Source organism: Heterodontus francisci, unplaced genomic scaffold (assembly GCF_036365525.1).
Source record: "Heterodontus francisci isolate sHetFra1 unplaced genomic scaffold, sHetFra1.hap1 HAP1_SCAFFOLD_352, whole genome shotgun sequence".
Lineage (NCBI taxonomy): Eukaryota > Metazoa > Chordata > Chondrichthyes > Heterodontiformes > Heterodontidae > Heterodontus > Heterodontus francisci.
In genome coordinates this window covers 489054-513517 of record NW_027141164.1, presented here as the reverse complement: position 1 = coordinate 513517, position 24464 = coordinate 489054, and the positions used below count along the sequence as shown (strand labels likewise).

The 24464-nt window shown below is 46.8% G+C and overlaps 1 protein-coding gene across 2 annotated transcripts in view; it reads left to right on the top strand.

Moving 5' to 3' along the window:
* Positions 1–24464, top strand: part of btbd9 (BTB (POZ) domain containing 9) — a 227644-nt gene that overhangs the window by 125870 nt on the left and 77310 nt on the right. For both annotated transcript variants that reach the window (XM_068026775.1, XM_068026776.1), the window contains exon 6: positions 18232–18341. In XM_068026775.1, coding sequence (XP_067882876.1) covers positions 18232–18341 — 110 coding nt within the window. The remainder of the gene's footprint in view (positions 1–18231; positions 18342–24464) is intronic.

The following is a 24464-nucleotide window of genomic DNA, read 5'->3' as shown; positions in this document are numbered from 1 at the left end:
CCTCTCTCCCTGTCTCCCACCCTGTCTCCCACCCTGTCTCCCACCCTGTCTCCCTCCATCCCTGTCTCCCTCCATCCCTGTCTCCCTCCATCCCTGTCTCCCTCCCTCCCTGTCTCCCTCCCTCCCTGTCTCTCTCCTCCCTCCCTCCCCCCTGTCTCTCTCATCTCCTTGTCTCCCGCCCTCCCTTTCTCCCTCCCTCTCTGGCTCCCTCCCTCCCCGTGTCCCTCCCTCCCTTTCTTTCTCTCTCCCTCCCTCCCTTTCTCCCTCCCTCTCTGGCTCTCTCCCTCCCTGTCTCTCCCTCCCTGTCTCTCTCCCTCCCTCCCTCCCTGTCTCTCTCCTTCCCTCCCTCCCTCCCTCCGTGCCTCCCTGTCTCTCTCCGTGTCCCCCTCCCTCCCTCCCTCCTTCCCCCCCACCCTCCCCCTCCTTCCCCCCCACCCTCCCCCCTCCTTCTCCCCCTCCCTTCTCCCTCCCTACCCCCTCCCTTCTCCCTCCCTACCCCCTCCCTTCTCCCTCCCTACCCCCTCCCTACCCCCTCCCTACCCCCTCCCTACCCCCTCCCTTCTCCCTCCCTACCCCCTCCCTTCTCCCTCCCTTCCCCCCTCCCTACTCCCTCCCTTCCCCCCTCCCTACCCCCTCCCTCCCTTCTCCCTCCTTTCTCCCTCCTTTCTCCCTCCTTTCTCCCTCCTTTCTCCCTCTCTTCCTCCCTCTCTTCCTCCCTCTCTTCCTCCCTCTCTTCCTCCCTCTCTTCCTCCCTCTCTTCCTCCCTCTCTTCCTCCCTCTCTTCCTCCCTCTCTTCCTCCCTCTCTTCCTCCCTCTCTTCCCCCCTCTCTTCCCCCCTCTCTTCCCCCCTCTCTTCCCCCCTCTCTTCCCCCCTCTCTTCCCCCCTCTCTTCCCCCCTCTCTTCCCCCCTCTCTTCCCCCCTCTCTTCCCCCCTCTCTTCCCCCCTCTCTTCCCCCCTCTCTTCCCCCCTCTCTTCCCCCCTCTCTTCCCCCCTCTCTTCCCCCCTCTCTTCCCCCCTCTCTTCCCCCCTCTCTTCCCCCCTCTCTTCCCCCCTCTCTTCCTCCCTCTCTTCCTCCCTCTCTTCCCCCCTCTCTTCCCCCCTCTCTTCCCCCCTCTCTTCCCCCCTCTCTTCCTCCCTCTCTTCCTCCCTCTCTTCCTCCCTCTTTCCCTCCTCTCTCTCTTTCCCTCCTCTCTCTCTTTCCCTCCTCTCTCTCTTTCCCTCCTCTCTCTCTTTCCCTCCTCTCTCTCTTTCCCTCCTCTCTCTCTTTCCCTCCTCTCTCTCTTTCCCTCCTCTCTCTATTTCCCTCCTCTCTCTCTTTCCCTCCTCTCTCTCTTTCCCTCCTCTCTCTCTTTCCCTCCTCTCTCTCTTTCCCTCCTCTCTCTCTTTCCCTCCTCTCTCTATTTCCCTCCTCTCTCTATTTCTCTCCTTTCTCTCTTTCTCTCCTTTCTCCCTCTCTCTCTCTCTCTCTCTCTCTCTCTCTCTCTTTCTCTCTCTCTCGCCAGCAGTTGTGGTCCATGTTGGTAACAACACAGGTCGAAATAGGGATGTGGTCCTGCAGGCAGAGTTTAGGGAGCTAGGAAAGAAACTGGCAAGCAGGACCTCAAAATTAGTAATCTCCGATTACTTCCGGTGCCACGGGCAAGCAAGTGTGGAAATAGAAGGATAAGACAGATGAATGCGTGGCTGGAAAGATGGTGCAGGAGGGAGGGCTTTAGATTCCTGGGACATTGGGACCGGCTCTGGGGGAGATGGGATTTGTACAGGCCGGACGGGTTGCGCCTGAACAGAGCCGGGACTGAGTTCCTTGTGGGTGATATGCTAGTGCTATTGGGGAGGGTTTAAACTAACTTGGGAGAGGTGTGAGAAGCAAGAGTAATATTAGAGAGGAAAACCAATGTACACAAAATATTGAGAGACATAGATAGCACTAGAGTGGGAACTAGTAAGGCAAGAGGTAGGGAGAGGGAATGTAATAAAGTCCAAATTCGGTGAACTGCACATGTATGTGAATACGCGGAGTGTGGTAAATAAAGTTGGTGAGCTGGAGGCACAGGGAGCCACATGGAAATATGATGATGTGGTGATAATGGAGATTTGGCTCAGAAAAGAGCAGGATTGGGCACTGAATATTCCTGAATACAAGGTGTTCAGGAAAGATAGGGAGGGAAGGAAGGAAAGGAGGAGGACTAGCAATATTGAGTAAGGAGATCATTAAGGGAAGGTCATGTCTTACTAACTTAATTCAGTTTTTTGAGGAAGTAACCAGAAGGATTGATGAGGGTAGTGCAGTGGATGTGGTCTACGTGGATTTTAGTAAGGCATTCGACAAGGTCCCGCATGGCAGACTGGTCAGTAAAATGGAAGCCCATTGGATATAGGGGAATAGAGAGATACAGCACTGAAACAGGCCCTTCGGCCCACCGAGTCTTTGCCGACCAACAACCACCCATTTATACTAATCCTACATTAATCCCATATTCCCTATCACGCCCCCACCTTCCCTCAATTCTCCTACCACCGACCTACACTAGGGGCAATTTACCATGGCCAATTTGCCTATCAACCTGCAAGTCTTTGGCTGTGGGAGGAAACCGGAGCACCCGGAGAAAACCCACACGGTCACAGGGAGAACTTGCAAACTCCGCACAGGCAGTACCCAGAACTGAACCCGGGTCGATGGAGCTGTGAGGCTGCAGTGCTAACCACTGCACCGCCTTAATGTGGCAGGTTGGATCCAGAATTGGCTCAGGGCCAGGAAACAAAGGCTAGTAGTCGACAGATGTTTTTGCGAATGGAAAGCTGTTTCCAGTGGTGTTCCACAGGGCTCAGTGTTGGATCCCTTGCTGTTTGTGGTATATAATTAATGATTTGGACTTAAATGTGGGAGGCATGATTGGGAAATTTGCTGATGACACAAAAATTGGCCGTGTAGTTGATAGTGAAGAGGATAGCTGTAGACTCCAGAATGATATCAATGGTTTGGTTGAGTGGGTGGAAAAGTGACAAATGGAATTCAATCCAGAGAAGTGTGAGGTAATACATTTAGGGAGGGCAAATAAAGTGAGGGAATACACAATAAACGGGAGGATATTGAGAGAGGTGGAAGAAGTGAGAGACGTTGGAGTGCATGTCCACAGGTCCCTGAAGGTGGCAGGACAGGTAGATAGAGTGGTGAAGAAGGCATATGGAATGCTTTCCTTTATTGGCCAAGGTATAGAATTCAAAAGCAGGGATGTAATGCTGAAACTGTATAAAACGCTGGTTCGGCCACAGCTGGAGTATTGCGTACAGTTCTGGTCACCACATTACAGGAAGGACATAATTGCTCTGGAGAGAGTACAGAGGAGATTTACAAGAATGTTGCCAGGGCTTGAAAGTTGCAGCGATGAGGAAAGATTGGATAGGCTAGGGTTGTTTTCCTTAGAACAGAGGAGGCTGAGGGGTGACTTAATTGATTAGATTAGATTAGATTAGATATACAGCACTGAAACAGGCCCTTCGGCCCACCGAGTCAGTGCCGAACATAAACCACCCATTTATACTAATCCTACACTAATCCCATATTCCTACCAAACATCCCCACCTGTCCCTATATTTTCCTACCACCTACCTATACTAGTGACAATTTATAATGGCCAATTTACCTACCAACCTGCAAGTCTTTTGGCTTGTGGGAGGAAACCGGAGCACCCGGAGAAAACCCACACAGACACTAAAGGGGGAGGGTGAACAGCCAGTTGTCATTGTGCACATAGGCACTAATGATGCAGGTAAAAAACGGGATGAGGTCCTACAAGCAGAGTTTAGGGAGTTAGGAGCCAAGTTAAAAAGTAGGACCTCAGAGGTAGTAATCTCAGGATTACTACCAGTGCCACGTGATAGTCAGAGTAAAAATGAAAGAATAGTCAGGATGAATGCGTGGCTTGAGAGATGGTGCAGGAAGGAGGGGTTCAGATTTTTGGGACATTGGGACCGGTTCTGGGGGAGGTGGGACTATTACAAATTGGACGGTCTACACCTGGGCCGGACTGGAACCAATGTCCTTGGAGGTGCTTTTGCTAACGCTGTTGGGGAGGGTTTAAACTAATGTGGCAGGGGGATGGGAACCAAATGAGGTCAGTTGACAGTAAGGAGGTAGTAACAAAAGCCTGTAAGGAACTAGATAATGAAGTCAGTGTGACTAAGGGGAAGAGCAGGCAGGGAGCAGATGATGAATATAAAGGGACTGGTGGTCTGAGGTGCATTTGTTTTAATGTAAGAAGTGTAGTAGGTAAGGCAGATGAACTTAGGGCTTGGATTAGTACCTGGGAGTATGATGTTATTGCTATTACTGAGACTTGGTTGAGGGAAGGGCATGATTGGCAACTAAATATCCCAGGATATCGATGCTTCAGGCGGGATAGAGAGGGAGGTAAAAGGGGTGGAGGAGTTGCATTACTGGTCAAAGAGGATATCACAGCTGTGCTGAAGGAGGGCACTATGGAGGACTCGAGCAGTGAGGCAATATGGACAGAACTCAGAAATAGGAAGGGTGCGGTAACAATGTTGGGGCTGTACTACAGGCCTCCCAACAGCGAGCGTGAGATAGAGGTACAAATATGTAAACAGATTATGGAAAGACGTAGGAGCAACAGGGTGGTGGTGATAGGAGATTTTAATTTTCCCAACATTGACTGGGATTCGCTTAGTGTTAGAGGTCCAGATGGAGCAGAATTTGTAAGGAGCATCCAGGAAGGTTTTCTAGAGCAGTATGTAAATAGTCCAACTCGGGAAGGGGCCATACTGGACCTGGTGTTGGGGAATGAGCCCGGCCAGGTTGTTGAAGTTTCAGTCGGGGACTACTTTGGGAATAGTGATCACAATTCCGTAAGCTTTAAAATACTCATGGACAAAGACGAGAGTGGTCCTAAAGGAAGAGTGCTAAATTGGGGGAAGGCCAACTATACCAAAATTCGGCAGGAGCTGGGAAATGTAGATTGGGAGCAGCTGTTTGAAGGTAAATCCACATGTGATATGTGGGAGGCTTTTAAAGAGAGGTTGATTAGCGTTCAGGAGAGACATGTTCCTGTGAAAATGAGGGATAGAAATGGCAAGATTAGGGAACCATGGATGACAGGTGAAATTGTGAGACTAGCTAAGAGGAAAAAGGAAGCATACATAAGGTGTAGGCGGCTGATGAAAGACGAAGCTTTGAAAGAATATCGGGAATGTAGGACCAATCTGAAACGAGGAATTAAGAGGGCTAAAAGGGGTCATGAAATATCTTTAGCAAACAGGGTTAAGGAAAATCCCAAAGCCTTTTATTCATATATAAGGAGAAAGAGGGTAACTAGAGAAAGGATTGGCCCACTAAAGGACAAAGGAGGAATGTTATGCTTGGACTCAGAGAAAATGGGTGAGATTCTAAACGAGTACTTTGCATCGGTATTCACCGAGGAGAGGGACATGACGGATGTTGAGGTTAGGAACAGATGTTTGATTACTCTAGGTCAAGTCGGCATAAGGAGGGAGGAAGTGTTGGGTATTCTAAAGGGCATTAAGGTGGACAATTCCCCAGGTCCGGATGGGATCTATCCCAGGTTACTGAGGGAAGCGAGAGAGGAAATAGCTGGGGCCTTAACAGATATCTTTGCAGCATCCTTAAACACGGGTGAGGTCCCGGAGGACTGGAGAATTGCTAATGTTGTCCCCTTGTTTAAGAAGGGTAGCAGGGATAATCCAGGTAATTATAGACCGGTGAGCCTGACGTCAGTGGTAGGGAAGCTGCTGGAGAAGATACTGAGGGATAGGATCTATTCCCATTTGGAAGAAAATGGGCTCATCAGTGATAGGCAACATGGTTTTGTGCAGGGAAGGTCATGTCTTACCAACTTAATAGAATTCTTTGAGGAAGTGACAAAGTTGAATGATGAGGGAAGGCCTGTAGATGTCATATACATGGACTTCAGTAAGGCGTTTGATAAGGTTCCCCATGGCAGGCTGATGGAGAAAGTGAAGGCGCTTGGGGTCCAAGGTGTACTAGCTAGATGGATAAAGAACTGGCTGGGCAACAGGAGACAGAGAGTAGCAGTCGAGGGGAGTTTCTCAAAATGGAGACGTGTGACCAGTGGTGTTCCACAGGGATCCGTGCTGGGACCACTGTTGTTTGTGATATACATTAACGATTTGGAGGAAAGTATAGGTGGTCTGATTAGCAAGTTTGCAGACGACACTAAGATTGGTGGAGTAGCAGATAGTGAAGGGGACTGTCAGAGAATACAGCAGAATATAGATAGATTAGAGAGTTGGGCAGAGAAATGGCAGATGGAGTTCAATCAGGGCAAATGCGAGGTGATGCATTTTGGAAGATCCAATTCAAGAGTGAACTATACAGTAAATGGAAAAGTCCTGGGGAAAATTGATGTCCAGAGAGATTTGGGTGTTCAGGTCCACTGTTCCCTGAAGGTAGCAACGCAGGTAAATAGAGTGGTCAAGAAGGCATACGGCATGCTTTCCTTCATCGGACGGGGCATTGAGTACAAGAGTTGGCAGGTCATGTTACAGTTGTATAGGACTTTGGTTCGGCCACATTTGGAATACTGCGTACAGTTCTGGTCGCCACATTATCAAAAGGATGTGGATGCTTTGGAGAGGGTGCAGAGGAGGTTCACCAGGATGTTGCCTGGTATGGAGGGCGCTAGCTATGAAGAGAGGTTGAGTAGATTAGGATTATTTTCATTAGAAAGACGGAGGTTGAGGGGGGACCTGATTGAGGTGTACAAAATCATGAGAGGTATAGACAGGGTGGACAGCAAGAGGCTTTTTCCCAAAGTGGGGGTTTCAATTACTAGAGGACACGAGTTCAAAGTGAAAGGGGAAATGTTTAGGGGGGATATGCGTGGAAAGTTCTTTACGCAGAGGGTGGTGGGCACCTGGAACGCGTTGCCAGCGGAGGTGGTAGATGCGGGCACGATGGAGTCTTTTAAGATGTATCTAGACAGATACATGAATGGGCAGGAAGAAAAGAGATACAGAACCTTAGAAAATAGGCGACATGTTTAGAGAGAGGATCTGGATCGGCGCAGGCTTGGAGGGCCGAAGGGCCTGTTCCTGTGCTGTAATTATCTTTGTTCTTTGTTTTGACACAGGGAGAACTTGCAAACTCCACACAGGCAGTACCCGGAATCGAATCCGGGTCCCTGGAGCTGTGAGGCTGCAGTGCTAACCACTGCGCCACTGTGTACAAAATTATGAGGGGCCTAGATAGAGTTGACAGGAAGGACCTGTTTCCCCTAGCAGAGAGGTCGATTACCAGGGGCACAGATTTAAGATGATTGGTAGAAGGATTAGAGGGGACATGAGGGAAAACTTTTCCACCCAGAGGGTGGTAGGTGTCTGGAATTCACTGCCCGGATCGGTGGTGGAGGCAGAAACCCTCAACTCTTTTAAAAGGTACCTGGACATGCACCTGAAGTGCTGTAACCTGAATGGATATGGACCAGGTGCTGGAAGGTGGGATTAGATTGGGTGGTTAGTTTTTTTTCCAGCTGGCACAGACATGATGGGCTGAACGGCCTCCTGTGCTGTAATTTTTCTGTGGTTCTATTACAGAGCTGGAGGGAGAGGTATCCCTAAGAGATCAAGGAAGGAATCTATTTGGCTAGAACTAAGGAACAATATTGGTGCAATCACATTGCTCAGTGTCGTCCATAGGCCACTAACTAGTGAAAAGGATGAAGAGGAACAAATTTGCAAGAATTATAGTGTGGTTATAATGGGGGGGGGGATCTTTAACTATTCAAATATAGACTGGAATAGTAATAATGTAAAAGACAGAGAGAGGCAAGAGTTCCTAGAGTGTGTTCAAGAAAATTTTCTACAACAGTATGTTTCTAGTCCAACAAGAGGGGAGGCACTGCTAGACCTGGTTCTTAGGAATGAGCTGGGCCAAGTGGATCAAATATCAGTAGGAGAACATTTAGAGGACCGTAATCATTGTATCATAAAGGTTAGATTGGTTTAGATGGAAAAGGACAAAGAACAGTCTAGAGTAAGAATAATTAACTAGAGGAAATTCGACTTCAGTGAGGTCAGAATAGATCTGGGCTGAATGAATTGGAATGAACCAGCCAATGGCTGTCACTTATTTTGTTTAGCTGAAACAGGCACAATGTGTGTACATGTTCTTTCTGTTTGCAAAGAACAGGACCCTGTGTATTAATATAGAAACATAGAAAAATAGGAGTGGGAGTAGGCCCTTCGGCCCTTCGAGCCTGCACCGCCATTCAATACGATCGTGGCTGATCATCCAAACTCAGTACCCTGTTCCCGCTTTCTCCCCGTATTCCTTGATCCCTTTAGCCCTGAGAACTATATCTAACTCTTTATTGAATATCAATTTAATTTATGTAGCTTCCACTCTGAGCCCAACTGACGATCTTAAATTGTCATTCCTCAGGGCACTGCCTTGACCAATCGGAGTCGAGCTGCCTGGTTTAAAATTCAAAACAAAGCTTGGCAGTTAACTATCAGTCGCCATAAACTGCTGAATTCTCCATGGCAACACCTGTACAATCAAAGTCCACTTGCCAACCAATCAGTACACTCTTCTTATACAGTATAAATTTGTTGTTTCCCTTACATTGGTATTCTTATGAGTTGTCCAGTTGAGTGCAAGATGAAAAGCTTTGACAAAATGTCTATTTTCAGCAATACTCAAGTTCTGTACTACCAAATGACTAAATCTAACTATTATGTTCACTATTATGGGCGGCACAGTGGCGCAGTGGTTAGCACCGCAGCCTCATAGCTCCAGCGACCCGGGTTCAGTTCTGGGTACTGCCTGTGTGGAGTTTGCAAGTTCTCCCTGTGACTGCGTGGGTTTCCGCCGGGTGCTCCGGTTTCCTCCCACATGCCAAAGGTTGATAGGTAAATTGGCCATTGTAAATTGCCCCTAGTGTAGGTGGTAGGAGAATTGAGGGAAGGTGGGGATGTGAGAGGGAAATGGGATTAATGTAGGGTTAGTATAAATGGGTGGTTGATGGTGCAGACCCGGTGGGCCGAAGAGCCTGTTTCAGTGCTGTAACTCTCTATGATTCTATCTCACTGTTACTTCATCTATTTGCCCAGCTTCATTATTGATGACTAAATCTAGAATTGTGCCCCCTCTCACTGGGCTTGTTATGTACTGGCTAAAAAAGGTCTCTTGGATGCAGTTCAAGAATTTTGTGCCCTCTGTGCCCTTCACATTGTTTGTATCCCAGTTGATATTAGGGTCGTTGAAATCCCCAACAACTATTGCCCTACAGTTTTTGCACTCAGAAATTTGCCTACATATTTGTTGTTCTCCCTCCCTCTCACTATTTGGGGGTCTATAGTACACTCCCAGTAGTGTGGCTGCTCCTTTATTTCTGAGCTCCACCCATATGGCCTCATTTGATGATTCATTTAGCATATCATCACTCCTCACAGCTGTTATTGATTCCTTAACAATAATGTTACACCCCTTTCTTTTTTTATCCCCCTCTCTATCCCGCCTGAAAACTCCAGATCCTGGGATGTTGAGCTGCCGTTCCTGCCCCTCTTTAAGCCAAGTTTCCATTCTAGCAATGATATCATGTTGCCATGTGTCTATCAGTGCCCTCAGCTCATTGGCTTTATTTGTTAGACTCCTTGCATTTAAATAAATATCCTTTGACACTGTCAAATTCCTGTGCTGCACACTATTTAACCTTTGCTTCTTCTGTCTTTCAGTCACTCGCTAATTTTCTGCCTGCTGTTTACTGCTCTGAAATTGTCCTATCTAAGACTGTGCTCAGGCTCCCATCCCCCTGCCAATCTAGTTTAAACCATCCCCAACGGCACTAGCAAACCTTCCTGCAAGGATATTTGTCCCGTCCTGTTCAGGTGCAGACCGTCTGGCTTGTACAGGTCCCACTCTCCCCAGATCCGGTCCCAATGCCCCAGAAATCTGAAGCCCTCCCTCCTGCACCATCTCTCCAGCCACGCATTCATCTTGTTTATTCTCCTATTTCTATCCTCACTCGCACATGGCCTTGGGAGTAATCTGGAGGTTACCATCTTTGAGGTCCTGCTTACTAATCTCTTTCCTAACTCCCTAAACTCAGCCTTCAGGGCCTCATCCCCTTTTCTACATTCCACCAATATTGACCACGACCTCTGGCTGTGCACCCTCGCCCTCCAGAATGCCCTGTAGCTGCTCGGTGAGATCCATGACCCTTGCACCAGGGAGGCAACATACCATCCTGGAATCACGTCTGCGACCACAGAAACGCCTATCTGTTCCCCTAACTATAGACTCCCCTACCACTATTGCTCTCTTGTCTGTTCTCCTCCCTCCCTGCACAGCTCAGCCACCCATGGCGCTCTGGTCCGGACTCTCGCTGCACTCTCCAGAGGAACCCTCTCTCCCATTGGTACTCAGAACTGAATACTAGTTAGAAAGTGGGATGCCCTCCGGGGACTCCTGCACTACCTGCCTTGTCCTCCTTATCCCTCTCTGCCTGTGCTCTCTTAGGCTGCGGGGTGACCACCTCCTGAAACGTGCTATCCACGTATCACTCTCCCTCGCGAATGCACTTCAGTGACATCAGCTGCTCCTCGAGTTCCAAGATTGGTCGCTTGTGTTTTTGCTTTTGGTGGCACTTTCTGCACATGTAGTTTTCCAAGATAAGAGTAGAGTCCTGGAGTCCCCACATGGCATAGGATCTGCATTCAACGGGTTTGAGCAGCCTTGTCATACCTCAAAGTGACTGAACTAAAATTGGAAGTTAAATAAACACAATAAAATGGTTATAAATAGAACAAACGAGTAACCACCTACCGACTACTGGTATTTTAGCTTCTACTTAGTAGATAGACTTAAAATTTAGAGAAAAATAAAAATCAACGGAAAAAGAAAGTAAGAAAATACACACCTGATACTCACTGACTAACTCCCTGAGCCTTGCTGCACTCTCTCCCCTCTCACACTTTTAAACGCTGTCGTTTCACCCAGCCAATCAGCTACCTGCTTCCCTGCAATGTCACACCTCAATTTTTTTTTTCGGAACACCGGCAGACTGGCAGCAGCAACAGCAACTGGGCCCACTACCCCCTCGCTGTTTCCCGGTAACCTCTCACTTGCGCTCTCTCTCCTGGGTGGGGTGGGGGGGTGAGTTGTAAGGGGGATGCAGAGAGACTTCAGGGTGATTTGGACAAGTTGAATGGGCTAATGCATGGCAGATTAGTATAATGTGGATAAATGTGAGGTTATCCACTTTGGTAGCAAAAACAGGAAGGCAGATTATTATCTGAACAGCTATAAACAGAGAGAGGGGAATATGCAGTGAGACCTGGGTGTTCTCTTACACCAGTCGCTGAAGGTAAGCATGCAGATGCAACAGGCAGATGCAACAGGCAGTAAAAAGGACAAATGGTATGTTGGCCTTCATAGTGAGAGGATTTGAGTACAGGAGCAGGGATGTCTTGCTGCAATTATACAGGGCCTTGGTGAGACCACACCTGGAATATTGTGTGCAGTTTTGGTCTCCTTATCTGAGGAAGGATGTTCTTACTATAGAGAGAGTGCAGCGAAGGTTTACCAGACTGATTCCTGGGATGGTGGGACTGACGGATGAGGCGAGATTGAGTCAGTTAGGATTATATTCGCTGGAGTTCAGAAGAGTGAGGGGGGATTTCATAGACACCTAGACTTGACAGGGTAGATGCAGGAAGGATGTTCCCGATGGTGGGGGAGTCTAGAGCCAGGGGTCATAGTCTAAGGATACGGGGTAAACGTTTCAGGACTGAGATGAGGAGAAATTTCTTCACCCAGAGAGTGGTGAGCCTGTGGAATTCACCACCACAGAAAGCAGTTGAGGCCAAAACATTGTATGTTTTCAAGAAGGAGTTAGATATAGTTCTTGCGGCGAAAGGGATCAAAGGATATGGGGAGAAAGAAGGGACGGGTTACTGAGTTGGATGATCAGCCATGATCGTAATGAATGGCGAAACAGGCTCGAAGGGCCGAATGGCCTACTCCTCCTATTTTCTATGTTTATGCCCCACTCCCCCCTTGCTGTCTCCCAGTGAACTCTCGCTCTCTCTCTCGTTCTCTCTCTCGCTCTCTCTATCCCATAGAATTCCATCCCTCTAGTCGCCTAACCGTCCCATCGAAGACCATCCTTCCTGTCCCCTAACTGTCTCTCCAGTCCCCTAACCCTCCCATCAAAGACCATCCCTCCAGTCTCCTAACCCTCCCATTGAAACCCATTCCTCCAGTTCCATCACCCTATCGTCCCTGCGGTCCCCTCACCCTCCTCCTTGCATCCAGCGGTAGTTTGAGTGCTTTTAATACGAGTGTCTCTGGAAGATTATTCCAAACATTTGTCAGAGTGCAGACAATCTTTTCCCCTGTATATCTCAATTTATTCTTTGCTATATCATCGAGTCGTGTTGCTGGTGTTGGAGGGGGGTTTCTTCACATCCCATCTTTCAAAGGAATTGCTTCTCCAGTATCACATGTCCTGGAGCAAAATATCCTGACTGGTTTAAAAAACCACTTTGTTCAGTTACTCATCCACTATCTGACTGGCTGTTTCATTCAATGTGTGGCTAACACAAGGTGCTGTCATCTCTGATCAAAGATTTGTAATGTTGGATATACAGCTGGCCTCGTTAATGGCCAATGCAGGAAAGCTTTTCGGCCAAGGAGTTATGCAGTGCTATAGGACATGGTGTTAATGAGAGATTCAGCACAGAAACAGGCCATTCAACCCATCAGCTTTATGCCAGTGTTTATGCTGCACACAAGTCTCCTCTCTCCCTTCCTTGTCGAACACTATAGAAGAATAGAAAATAGGAGCAGGAGTAGGCCATTCGGCCCTTCGAGCCTGCTCTGCCATTCATTATGATCATGGCTGATCATCCAACTCAGTAATCTGTCACGCCTTCCCCCCATATCCTTTGATCCCTTTTGCCCCAAGAGCTGTATCTAACTCCTTCTTGAAAACAGACAATGTTTTGGCCTCAACTGCTTTCTGTGGTAGTGAATTCCACAGGCTCACCACTCTCTGGGTGAAGAAATTTCTCCTCATTTCAGTCCTGAAAGGTTTACCCCGTATCCTTAGACAATGACCCCTGGTTCTGGACTCCCCCACCATCGGGAACATCCTTCCTGCATCTACCCTGTCAAGTCCTGTTAGAATTTTCTAGGTTTCTATGAGATCCCCCCTCACTCTTCTGAACTCCAGTGAATATAATCCTAACCGACTCAGTCTCTCCTCATACGTCAGTCCCACCATCCCAGGAATCAGTCTGGTAAACCTTCGCTGCACTCCCTCTATAGCAAGAACATCCTTCCTCGGATAAGGAGACCAAAACTGCACACAATATTCCAGTTGTGGCCTCACCAAGGCCCTGTATAATTGCAGCAAGACATCCCTGCTCCTGTACTCGAATCCTCTCGCTATGAAGGCCAACATACCATTTGCCGTTTTTACCGCCTGTTGCACCTGCGTGCTTACCTTCAGCGACTGGTGTATGAGAACACCCAGGTCTCGCTGCATATTCCCCCCTCTCAGTTTATTGCTGTTCAGATAATAATCTGCCTTCCTGTTTTTGCTACCAAAGTGGATAACCTCACATTTATCCACATTATACTGCATCTGCCATGCATTAGCCCACTCACTCAACTTGTCCAAATCACCCTGAAGCCTCTTTGCATCCTCCTCACAACTCACCTCCCACCCAATTTTGTGTCATCTGCAAATTTGGGGATATTACATTTAGTTCCCTCATCTAAATCATTAATATATATTGTGAATAGCTGGGGTCCTAGCACCGATCCCTGCGGTACCCCACAAGTCACTGCCTGCCATTCGGAAAAAGACCCATTTATCCCTACTCTTTGTTTCCTGTCTGCCAACCAATTTTTTATCCATCGCAATACACTACCCCCAATCCCATGCGCGTTAATTTTACATGCTAATCTCTTATGTGGGACTTTGTCAAAAGCCCAAATAAACCACATCCACTGGCTCACCCTCATCAAATCTACTAGTTATATCCTCAAAGAATTCTAGTAGACTTGTCAAGCATGATTTCCCTTTCATAAATCCATGCTGACTCTACCCGATTCTACCACTGTTCTCCAAGTGCTCTGCTATAAAATCTTTGATAATGGACTCTAGAATTTTCCCCACGACCGACGTCAGGCTGACTGGTCTATAATTCCCTGTTTTCTCTCTACATCCCTTTTTAAATAGTGGGGTTACATTAACTACCCTCCAATCTGTAGGAACTGTTCCAGAGTCTATAGAATCTTGGAAGATGACCACCAATGCATCCACTATTTCTAGGACCCCTTCCTTAAGTACTCTGGGATGCAGACTATCAGGCCCTGGGGATTTATCGGCCTTCAATCCCATCAATTTCCCCAACACCATTTCTCTGCTAAGACTGATTTCCTTCAGTTCCTCTCTCGCTAAACCCTTTGTCCCCAACATTTCTTCTATGATATTTGTGTCCTCCTTTGTGAAGACAGAACCAAAGTATGCATTTAGTTGGTCAGCCATTTCTTTATTCCCCATAATAAATTCCCCTGTTTCTGACTGTAAGGGACCTACATTTGTCTTCACCAATCTTTTTCTCTTCACATACCTATAGAAACTTTTACAGTCAGTTTTTATGTTCCCCGCAAGCTTACTCTCGTACTCTATTTTCCCCTTCTTAATCAATCCCTTGGTCCTCCGTTGCTGAATTCTGATCTGCGTAATCAGCTATTGCAAAGTGTGGGAAAGGAATTCTGATGGCTAAAAGCAATAATTGAAGCTTGTACAGTATTGCTCACCATACTAGTGTCACATTCCCAGTACACCGTGTACAGTATTGCTCACCGTACTAGTTTCACACTCCTGGTGCACGTTGTACAGTATTGCTCACCGTACTAGTGTCACATTCCCAGTACACCGTGTACAGTATTGCTCACCGTACTAGTGTCACACTCCTGGTGCACGTTGTACAGTATTGCTCACCGTACTAGTGTCACATTCCCGGTACACCGTGTACAGTATTGCTCACCGTACTAGTGTCACATTCCCAGTACACCGTGTACAGTATTGTTCACCGTACTAGTGTCACACTCCTGGTGCACGTTGTACAGTATTGCTCACCGTACTAGTGTCACATTCCCGGTACACCGTGTACAGTATTGCTCACCGTACTGGTGTCACATTCCCTGTACACAGTGTACAGCATTGCTCACCGTACTAGTGTCACATTCCCAGTACACCGTGTACAGTATTGCTCACCGTACTGGTGTCACATTCCCTGTACACTGTGTACAGCATTGCTCACCGTACCAGAGTCACATTCCCGGTACACCGTGTACAACATTGCTCACCGTACCAGTGTCACATTCCCTGTACACTGTGTACAGCATTGCTCACCGTACCAGAGTCACATTCCCGGTACACAGTGTACAGTATTGTTCACCGTACTAATGTCACATTCCCGGTACACCGTGTACAGTATGGTTCACCGTACTAGTGTCACATTCCCGGTGCACCGTGTACAGTATTGCTCACCGTACTAGTGTCACACTCCTGGTGCACGTTGTACAGTATTGCTCACCGTACTAGTGTCACATTCCCGGTACACCGTGTACAGTATTGCTCACCGTACTAGTGTCACATTCCCAGTACACCGTGTACAGTATTGCTCACCGTACTAGTGTCACATTCCCGGTACACCGTGTACAGCATTGCTCACCGTACTAGTGTCACATTCCCGGTACACCGTGTACAGTATTGCTCACCGTACTAGTGTCACATTCTCGGTACACCGTGGACAGCATTGCTCACCGTACTAGTGTCACATTCCCGGTACACCGTGTACAGTATTGCTCACCGTACTAGTGTCACATTCCCAGTACACCGTGTACAGCATTGCTCACCGTACTAGAGTCACATTCCCGGTACACAGTGTACAGCATTGCTCACCGTACTAGAGTCACATTCCCAGTACACCGTGTACAGCATTGCTCACCGTACTAGAGTCACATTCCCGGTACACAGTGTACAGCATTGCTCACCGTACTAGTGTCACATTCCCGGTACACCGTGTACAGCATTGCTCACCGTACTAGTGTCACATTCCCGGTACACCGTGTACAGTATTGCTCACCGTACTAGTGTCACATTCCCAGTACACCGTGTACAGCATTGCTCACCGTACTAGTGTCACATTCCCGGTACACCGTGTACAGTATTGCTCACTGTACTAGTGTCACATTCCCAGTACACCGTGTACAGCATTGCTCACCGTACTAGAGTCACATTCCCGGTACACCGTGTACAGTATTGCTCACTGTTCTAGTGTCACATTCCCAGTACACCGTGTACAGCATTGCTCACCGTACTAGTGTCACATTCCCGGTACACCGTGTACAGTATTGCTCACTGTACTAGTGTCACATTCCCAGTACACCGTGTACAGCATTGCTCACCGTACTAGTGTCACATTCCCGGTACACCGTGTACAGTATTGCTCACTGTACTAGTGTCACATTCCCAGTACACCGTGTACAGCATTGCTCACCGTACTAGTGTCACATTCTCGGTACACCGTGTACAGCATTGCTCACCGTACTAGTGTCACATTCCCGGTACACCGTGTACAGTATTGCTCACTGTACTAGTGTCACATTCCCAGTACACCGTGTACAGCATTGCTCACCGTACTAGTGTCACATTCCCGGTACACCGTGTACAGTATTGCTCACTGTACTAGTGTCACATTCCCAGTACACCGTGTACAGCATTGCTCACCGTACTAGTGTCACATTCCCAGTACACAGTGTACAGTATTGCTCACTGTACTAGTGTCACATTCCCGGTACACCGTGTACAGCATTGCTCACCGTACTAGAGTCACATTCCCGGTACACCGTGTACAGCATTGCTCACCGTACTAGAGTCACATTCCCAGTACACAGTGTACAGCATTGCTCACCGTACTAGTGTCACATTCCCGGTACACAGTGTACAGCATTGCTCACCGTACTAGAGTCACATTCCCAGTACACTGTGTACAGCATTGCTCACCGTACTAGAGTCACATTCCCGGTACACAGTGTACAGCATTGCTCACCGTACTGGTGTCACATTCCCAGTACACCGTGTACAGCATTGCTCACCGTACTAGTGTCACATTCCCAGTACACTGTGTACAGTATTGCTCACCGTACTAGAGTCACATTCCCAGTACACAGTGTACAGCATTGCTCACCATACTAGTGTCACATTCCCGGTACACAGTGTACAGCATTGCTCACCGTACTAGTGTCACATTCCCGGTACACAGTGTACAGCATTGCTCACCGTACTAGTGTCACATTCCCGGTACACCGTGTACAGTATTGCTCACCGTACTGGAGTCACATTCCCAGTACACTGTGTACAGTATTGCTCACCGTACTAGAGTCACATTCCCAGTACACAGTGTACAGCATTGCTCACCGTACTAGTGTCACATTCCCGGTACACAGTGTACAGCATTGCTCACCGTACTAGTGTCACATTCCCGGTACACTGTGTACAGCATTGCTCACTGTGAATTTGGCTTTTGAGTGGGTTGCAGGTTTCGATACGAATTGGATATTTACTATGATGTACCTGACCTGATCTGTTTGCAGGAATCAATCTATATCTTGAAATATTTTGCTGGAGAAAAGGTAGTTCTGGAGGGACTGGGATGTTCAGGTTTGTGAGAGATGCAAATGAGCTGAACCTCAATAATCTTCATCCAGTAATCTGGCTGATTGGGAGGTGGAAATTGAAGCAGAGTTTGGAAATTGGAACAGAGTTTGTTCTGGTCCACTTCACACTGGGTGTGCTGAAACACTGTACAAAGTGGCAGTGGAGGCAGATAATGTTTTCAATGTGAATGTTTGGCAGTTGAGGATTGGGAAGTGTCGTGTCTGATCCGTCTGCCAGCTCAGTATATTCTCTCAATTCCATGTTACCATCTCGAATTGCCGTTTGCTTTTTGTAATAAATTGTCTGTCAATTGCCTCCTTATTACCTCCTGTATCATCCTCGCATCATGATCCTGTTCAGAGGGTGTCTCTCACTTCCAGGCATTCCCCTCTGAGCAGGCTTGTGCACTCCTGGGATCCTCCAGGAACCTTGGACTGCCAGGCTGTGACGGAATGATGTATTTCTCCTGAACCTGAATATATTGCTTTGCAGATATATCCGCATTGTTGGAACACACAACACTGTCAACAAGGTCTTCCACTTAGTCTCATTCGAGTGCATGTTTACCAACAAACCCTTCTCATTGGATGCTGGGCTGCTGGGTAAGACATAATTTTGTTCCTTTCTGCTGTCATATATGAGTTTTGTCTGTTCTAGTGTCTGAGGCTCTACCACTTCGTTTGCATCCTTGTCCTATTTGACCCTGAGATGAGCTTCGATTGAATATTCACTCTATTACTAAGACCACCTCTATCACATCACCTGAGTTCATCCCTGCCTCAGCTCATCTGCTGCTGAAACCCTCATCTTACGCCTTCTGTTACCTTCAGACTTGACTATTCCAATCATTCTCCTGGCCAGCCTCCTATCTTCCCCTGAACTCATTGAAAACTCTGCTCCCCAAAGCTTAAATTGCAACAATTCCTGTTCGACGATCATCCCTGTACTCACTGACCGACATTGGTTCCCAATCTCACTTATCACATTCTTATCTTGCTGTTTAAATCCCTTCATGGGTTCACCTATTTCTGTAAAATCCTCCAACCCACAAACAAGAGCAAGACAATAACGTTTGTTATAGAGAGAGTTCAGTGAGAAGTTCTTTGTTGCTTTTGTTTTCAGACCTGAGAGGTTAAATATACCAGGAAAGACTGAAACGCCTGGGGCTTTTTTCTCAAAGAGAGAAGGCGTGACCTGATCAAGGATTATAAAATTATGATGGAGGTTGACATGGGTAGACATAGAGAAGATCATCCCTCTTGTGGGGAGGCCGAAACTAGGGGTCATAAATATAAGATAGTCACTAAAAATTCCGGTAAGGAATTCAGGAGGCATGCCTGATTGAAATTACAGTTTCATTTTAACCTCTATATCTTGTCGTTCAGGGAGCTCTATCTTTGGATGCTTTACCTTTTCCCCCCCATGGGAACGTGTCTACTCTGTACCTGAACCATTTCCTCTTTGATGGCCTTTCATTGTTCAATGACTGTTCTACTGACCAATTTTTGATTCCACTCCACCTGAGCCAGATTACCTTTCAACTCTGTGAAATTAGCCCTTCCCCAGTGAAGTAGTTTTAGGCTTGATTGTCCCTTCTTCTTTTCATAACTGTTTCAAATCTGATGATATTAGGATCACTCTTCCCCAAATGCTCCTAGAGGCCAGGTCATTCACTTTATTCGCATGCTCAAACTCATGATCCTGAGACCTTGGAGCTCACCTTTTTACGACACAGAACAAAGAACAAAGAAAATTACAGCACAGGAACAGGCCCTTCGGCCCTCCAAGCCTGCGCCGATCCAGATCCTCTATCTAAACCTGTCGCCTATTTTCTAAGGGTCTGTATCTCTTTGCTTCCTGCCCATTCAAGTATCTGTCTAGATACATCTTAAAAGACGCTATCGTGCCCGCGTCTACCACCTCCGCTGGCAACGCGTTCCAGGCACCCACCACCCTCTGCGTAAAGAACTTTCCACACATATCCCCCCTAAACTTTTCCCCTCTCACTTTGAACTCGTGACCCCTAGTAATTGAAACCCCCACTCTGGGAAAAAGCTTCTTGCTATCCACCCTGTCTATACCTCTCATGATTTTGTACACCTCAATCAGGTCCCCCCTCAACCTCCGTCTTTCTAATGAAAATAATCCTAATCTACTCAACCTCTCTTCATAGCTAGCGCCCTCCATACCAGGCAACATCCTGGTGAACCTCCTCTGCACCCTCTCCAAAGCATCCACATCCTTTTGGTAATGTGGCGACCAGAACTGCACGCAGTATTCCAAATGTGGCCGAACCAAAGTCCTATACAACTGTAACATGACCTGCCAACTCTTGTACTCAATATCCCGTCCGATGAAGGAAAGCATGCCGTATGCCTTCTTGACCACTCTATTGACCTGCGTTGCCACCTTCAGGGAACAATGGACCTGAACACCCAAATCTCTCTGTACATCAATTTTCCCCAGGACTTTTCCATTTACTGTATAGTTCACTCTTGAATTGGATCTTCCAAAATGCATCACCTCGCATTTGCCCGGATTGAACTCCATCTGCCATTTCTCTGCCCAAATCTCCAATCTATCTATATTCTGCTGTATTCTCTGACAGTCCCCTTCACTATCTGCTACTCCACCAATCTTAGTGTCGTCTGCAAACTTGCTAATCAGACCACCTATACTTTCCTCCAAATCATTTATGTATATCACAAACATAAGGAGGCCATTCGGCCCATCGAGTCCATGCCAACTCTCCACAGAGCTGTTCAGTCAATCCCAGTCTCCCGCTCGATCCCCTTTGCCCTGCAAGTTTATTTCCTTCAAGTGACCACCCAATTTCCCCATGAAGTCATTGATCGTCTCCGTTTCCACCACCCTTGTGGGCAGCAAGTTCCAGGTCATTACCACCTGCTGCGTAAAAAAGCTTTTTCCCATATTCCCCCTGACATTTTTGCCCAAAACCTTCAATCTATGTCCCCTAGTCCTTGTACTTCAGTTAATGGGAACAGTTTTTCAATGTCTAACTTATCTAAGCCTGTCATAATCTTGTACATCTCTATCAAATCTCCTTTGTTCTAAGGAGAACAAACCCCAGCTTTTCTAACCTAACCTTGTAACTAAAATCCTCCATCCCTGGAACCATTCTGGTAAATCTCCTCTGCACCCTTGCAAGGACCCTCACATCCTTCCTGAATTGTGGTGAACTGAACTGAACACAGTACTCTAGTTGGGGTCTAACCAGAGCTTTATAAAGGTTCAGCATAACATCCCTGCTTTTGTACTCAATGCCTGTATTTATGAAGCCCAAGATCCCATATGCTTCACTAACCACTCTCTCAATATGTCCTGCCACCTTCAAAGATCGATGCACATGCACCCCCAGGTCCCTCTGTTCCTGCACACTCTTTACAACTGTGACATTAAGTCTATATTGCCTCTCCTTATTCCTTCTCCCAAAATGCCTCACACTATTCAGTATTAAATTCCATCTGCCACCTATCCGCCCATTCTGCTAGTCTATCTGTGTCCTGCTGCAGGTGGTTCATATCATCTCACTGTTTGTTACACCTCCAAGTTTGGTGTCATTGGCAAATTTTGAGATTCTACTCTGTATTCCAAGATCCAAATCATTTATATATAGCAAAGAAAAAGCAGTGGTCCTTGGGGAAACCCACTGTCTACCATCCTCCAGTCTGCAAAACAGCCATTTACTAGGGCACATTGGTTTCTGTCATTCAGCCAATTTTTTTATCCAATTGGACACTGTCCCACCTATTCCATGAGCCTCCATTTCGTTAACCAGCCTTTTATGTGATACCTTATCAAACACTTCTTAAACTCCATATAAACAACATCCACCACATTCCCTTCATCAACCTTCTCTGTTACTTCATCAAAACATTCAGTTCAATTAGTCAAGCATGATTTGCCTTTTACAGATCTATGCTGACTATTCTTAATTATCTCGAACCTCTCTAAGTGTCCTTTGATACTTTCCCTGATGGTTATTTCTAAAATCTTACCCACCACTGATAAACTAACTGGCCCGTAGTTGCTAGGCCTGTCCTTACACCCTTTCTTGAATAAGGGTGTATATTTGCCACTCTCCAATCCTCTGGCACCTCCCCTGTATCCAGGAAAGATTGGAAGATTATGACAAGCCCTTCCATTATCTCCAACTGGTTAAGAAGGTAAGAGCCCGTGGGACCCAGGGCAATTTGGCAAATTGGATCCAAAATTGGTTTAGTGGCAGGAGGCAGAGGGTAATGGTCGAGGGTTTTTTCTTTTGTTTTTGCGAGTGGAAGCCTGTGACCAGTGGTGTACCACAGGGATCTCTGCTGGAAGCCTTGCTGTTTGTAGTGTACATTAATGGTTTAGACGTGAATATAGGAGAGTTCGCAGATGACACGAAAATTGGTGGTGTTGTAAATTGTGAGGAGGAAATCCTTAGATTACAGAACGATATAGATGGGCTGGAAAGATGGGCGGAGCAGTGGCAAATGGAATTTAATCCTGAGAAGGATGAGGTGATGCATTTTGGGAGGACTAACAAGGTAAGGGAATATACAATGGATGGTAGGACCCTAGGAAGTACAGAGGGTCAGAGGGACCTTGGTGTACTTGTCCATAGATCACTGAAGGCAGCAGCACAGGTAGATAAGGTGGTTAGGAAGGCATATGGGATACTTGCCTTTATTAGCCGAGGCATAGAATATAAGAGCAGGGAGGTTATGATGGAGCTGTATAAAACACTAGTTAGGCCACAGCTGGAGTACTGTGTACAGTTCTGGGCACCACACTATAGGAAGGATGTGATTACACTGGAGAGGGTGCAGAGGAGATTCACCAGGATGTTGCCTGGGCTGGAGCATTTCAGCTATGAAGAAAGACTGAAAAGGCGAGGGTTATTTTCCTTGGGGCAGAGAAGGCTGAGGGGTGATAAAATTGATGTGTACAAGATTATGAGGGGCATTGATAGGTTAGATGGGAAGAAACTGTTCCCCTTAGCGGAGGGGTCAATAACCAGGGGGCATAGATTTAAGGTAAGGGGCAGGAGGTTTAGAGGGAATTTGAGGAAAAATGTTTTTCACCCAGAGTGTGGTTGGAATCTGGAACACACTGCCTGAAGAGGTGGTAGAGGCAGGAACCCTCACAACATTTAAGAAGTATTTAGATGAGCACTTGAAACGCCATAGCATACAAGGCTACGGGCCAAGTGTTGGAATATGGGATTAGAATAGTTGGGTGCTGGATGGCCGCCACAGACACAATGGGCCGAAGGGCCTGTTTCTGTGCTGTGTGACTCTGTGACCCTAAGTATAGCCAACCTTTTTAGTACCTCCCCCTCTCAATTTTTACCCCATCCATTACATCTACTGATTCTGCTTCTACTGATATTTTGTCAGATTACATTTCCTTAGTGAACAGTGATACAAAGTACTCATTAATTATATTAGCCTTGCCCTGTGCCTCTAAGCATATATTACCCTCTATGTCTCTCATGGGACCCACTCCACCTCCTACTACCTGTTTACTATTTACATGCTGGTAGAAGATATTTGGGTTTCCTTTTATGTTGCCTGCCATTCTATTCTCATATTCTCTCTTTGCCAGTCTAATTTTCCTCTTCACCTCCCCTCTCAACTTATTGTATATGGCCTGGTTCTCGCTTGAACCATTCACCTGACCTGCATCATACACCCTCATCTTTGTTCTATCATAATCACTATTTCCCTCGTCATCCTCGGAGCCCTGTTCTTGGTCCCCTTACCTTTTGTCCTCGTTGAAATTTTCCTAGCCTGTACTTGAAGCTTCTCTTCCTTAAAGGTGACCCATTGTTCTGATATATCTCTTCCTGTCAGTCTTTGGTTACATTCTACCCTGGCTAGATCCCTTCTCATCACATTGAAATTAGCCCTCTTCCAATCGAGACATCTACCTTATTTTGATCCTTGCTTTTCGACATTATGAATCTAAACCTATGATATGATCACTCTTACCCAAGTGCACCCTCATAGACACTTGGTCCACTTGGCCCACCTCATTTCCCAGCACCAGATCCAGCAATGCCTCCTTTCTATAATAAAAGCAAAATACTGCGGATGCTGGAAATCTGAAACAAAAACAAGAAATGCTGGATTCACTCAGCAGGTCTGGCAGCATCTGTGGAAAGAGAAGCAGAGTTAACGTTTCGGGTCAGTGACCCTTCTTCGGAACTGACAAATATTAGAAAAGTCACAGATTATAAACAAGTGAGGTGGGGGTTGGGCAAGAGATAACAAAGGAGAAGGTGCAGATTGGACCAGGCCACATAGCTGACCAAAAGGTCACAGAGCAAAGGCAAACAATATGTTAATGGTGTTTTGAAAGACAAAGCATTAGTACAGATTAGGTGTGAATATACTGAATATAGAACATCAGCAAGTGCAAACCTGAAGAAAAACAACCTGAAAAAAACAGTGGGTAAGCAAACTGAACAAACTCAGATGAAATGAAATAAATGCAAAAAATGTAAAAAGGAATGCAAAAAAAAGGAAGAAAAAATAACTAAAAATGACTAAAAATGAAAGTAAAGTGGGGGGCTGTCATGCTCTGAAATTATTGAACTCAATGTTCAGTCCGGCAGGCTGTAGTGTGCCTAATCGGTAGATGAGATGCTGTTCCTCGAGCTTGCGTTGATGTTCACTGGAACACTGCAGCAATCCCAGGACAGAGATGTGAGCATGAGA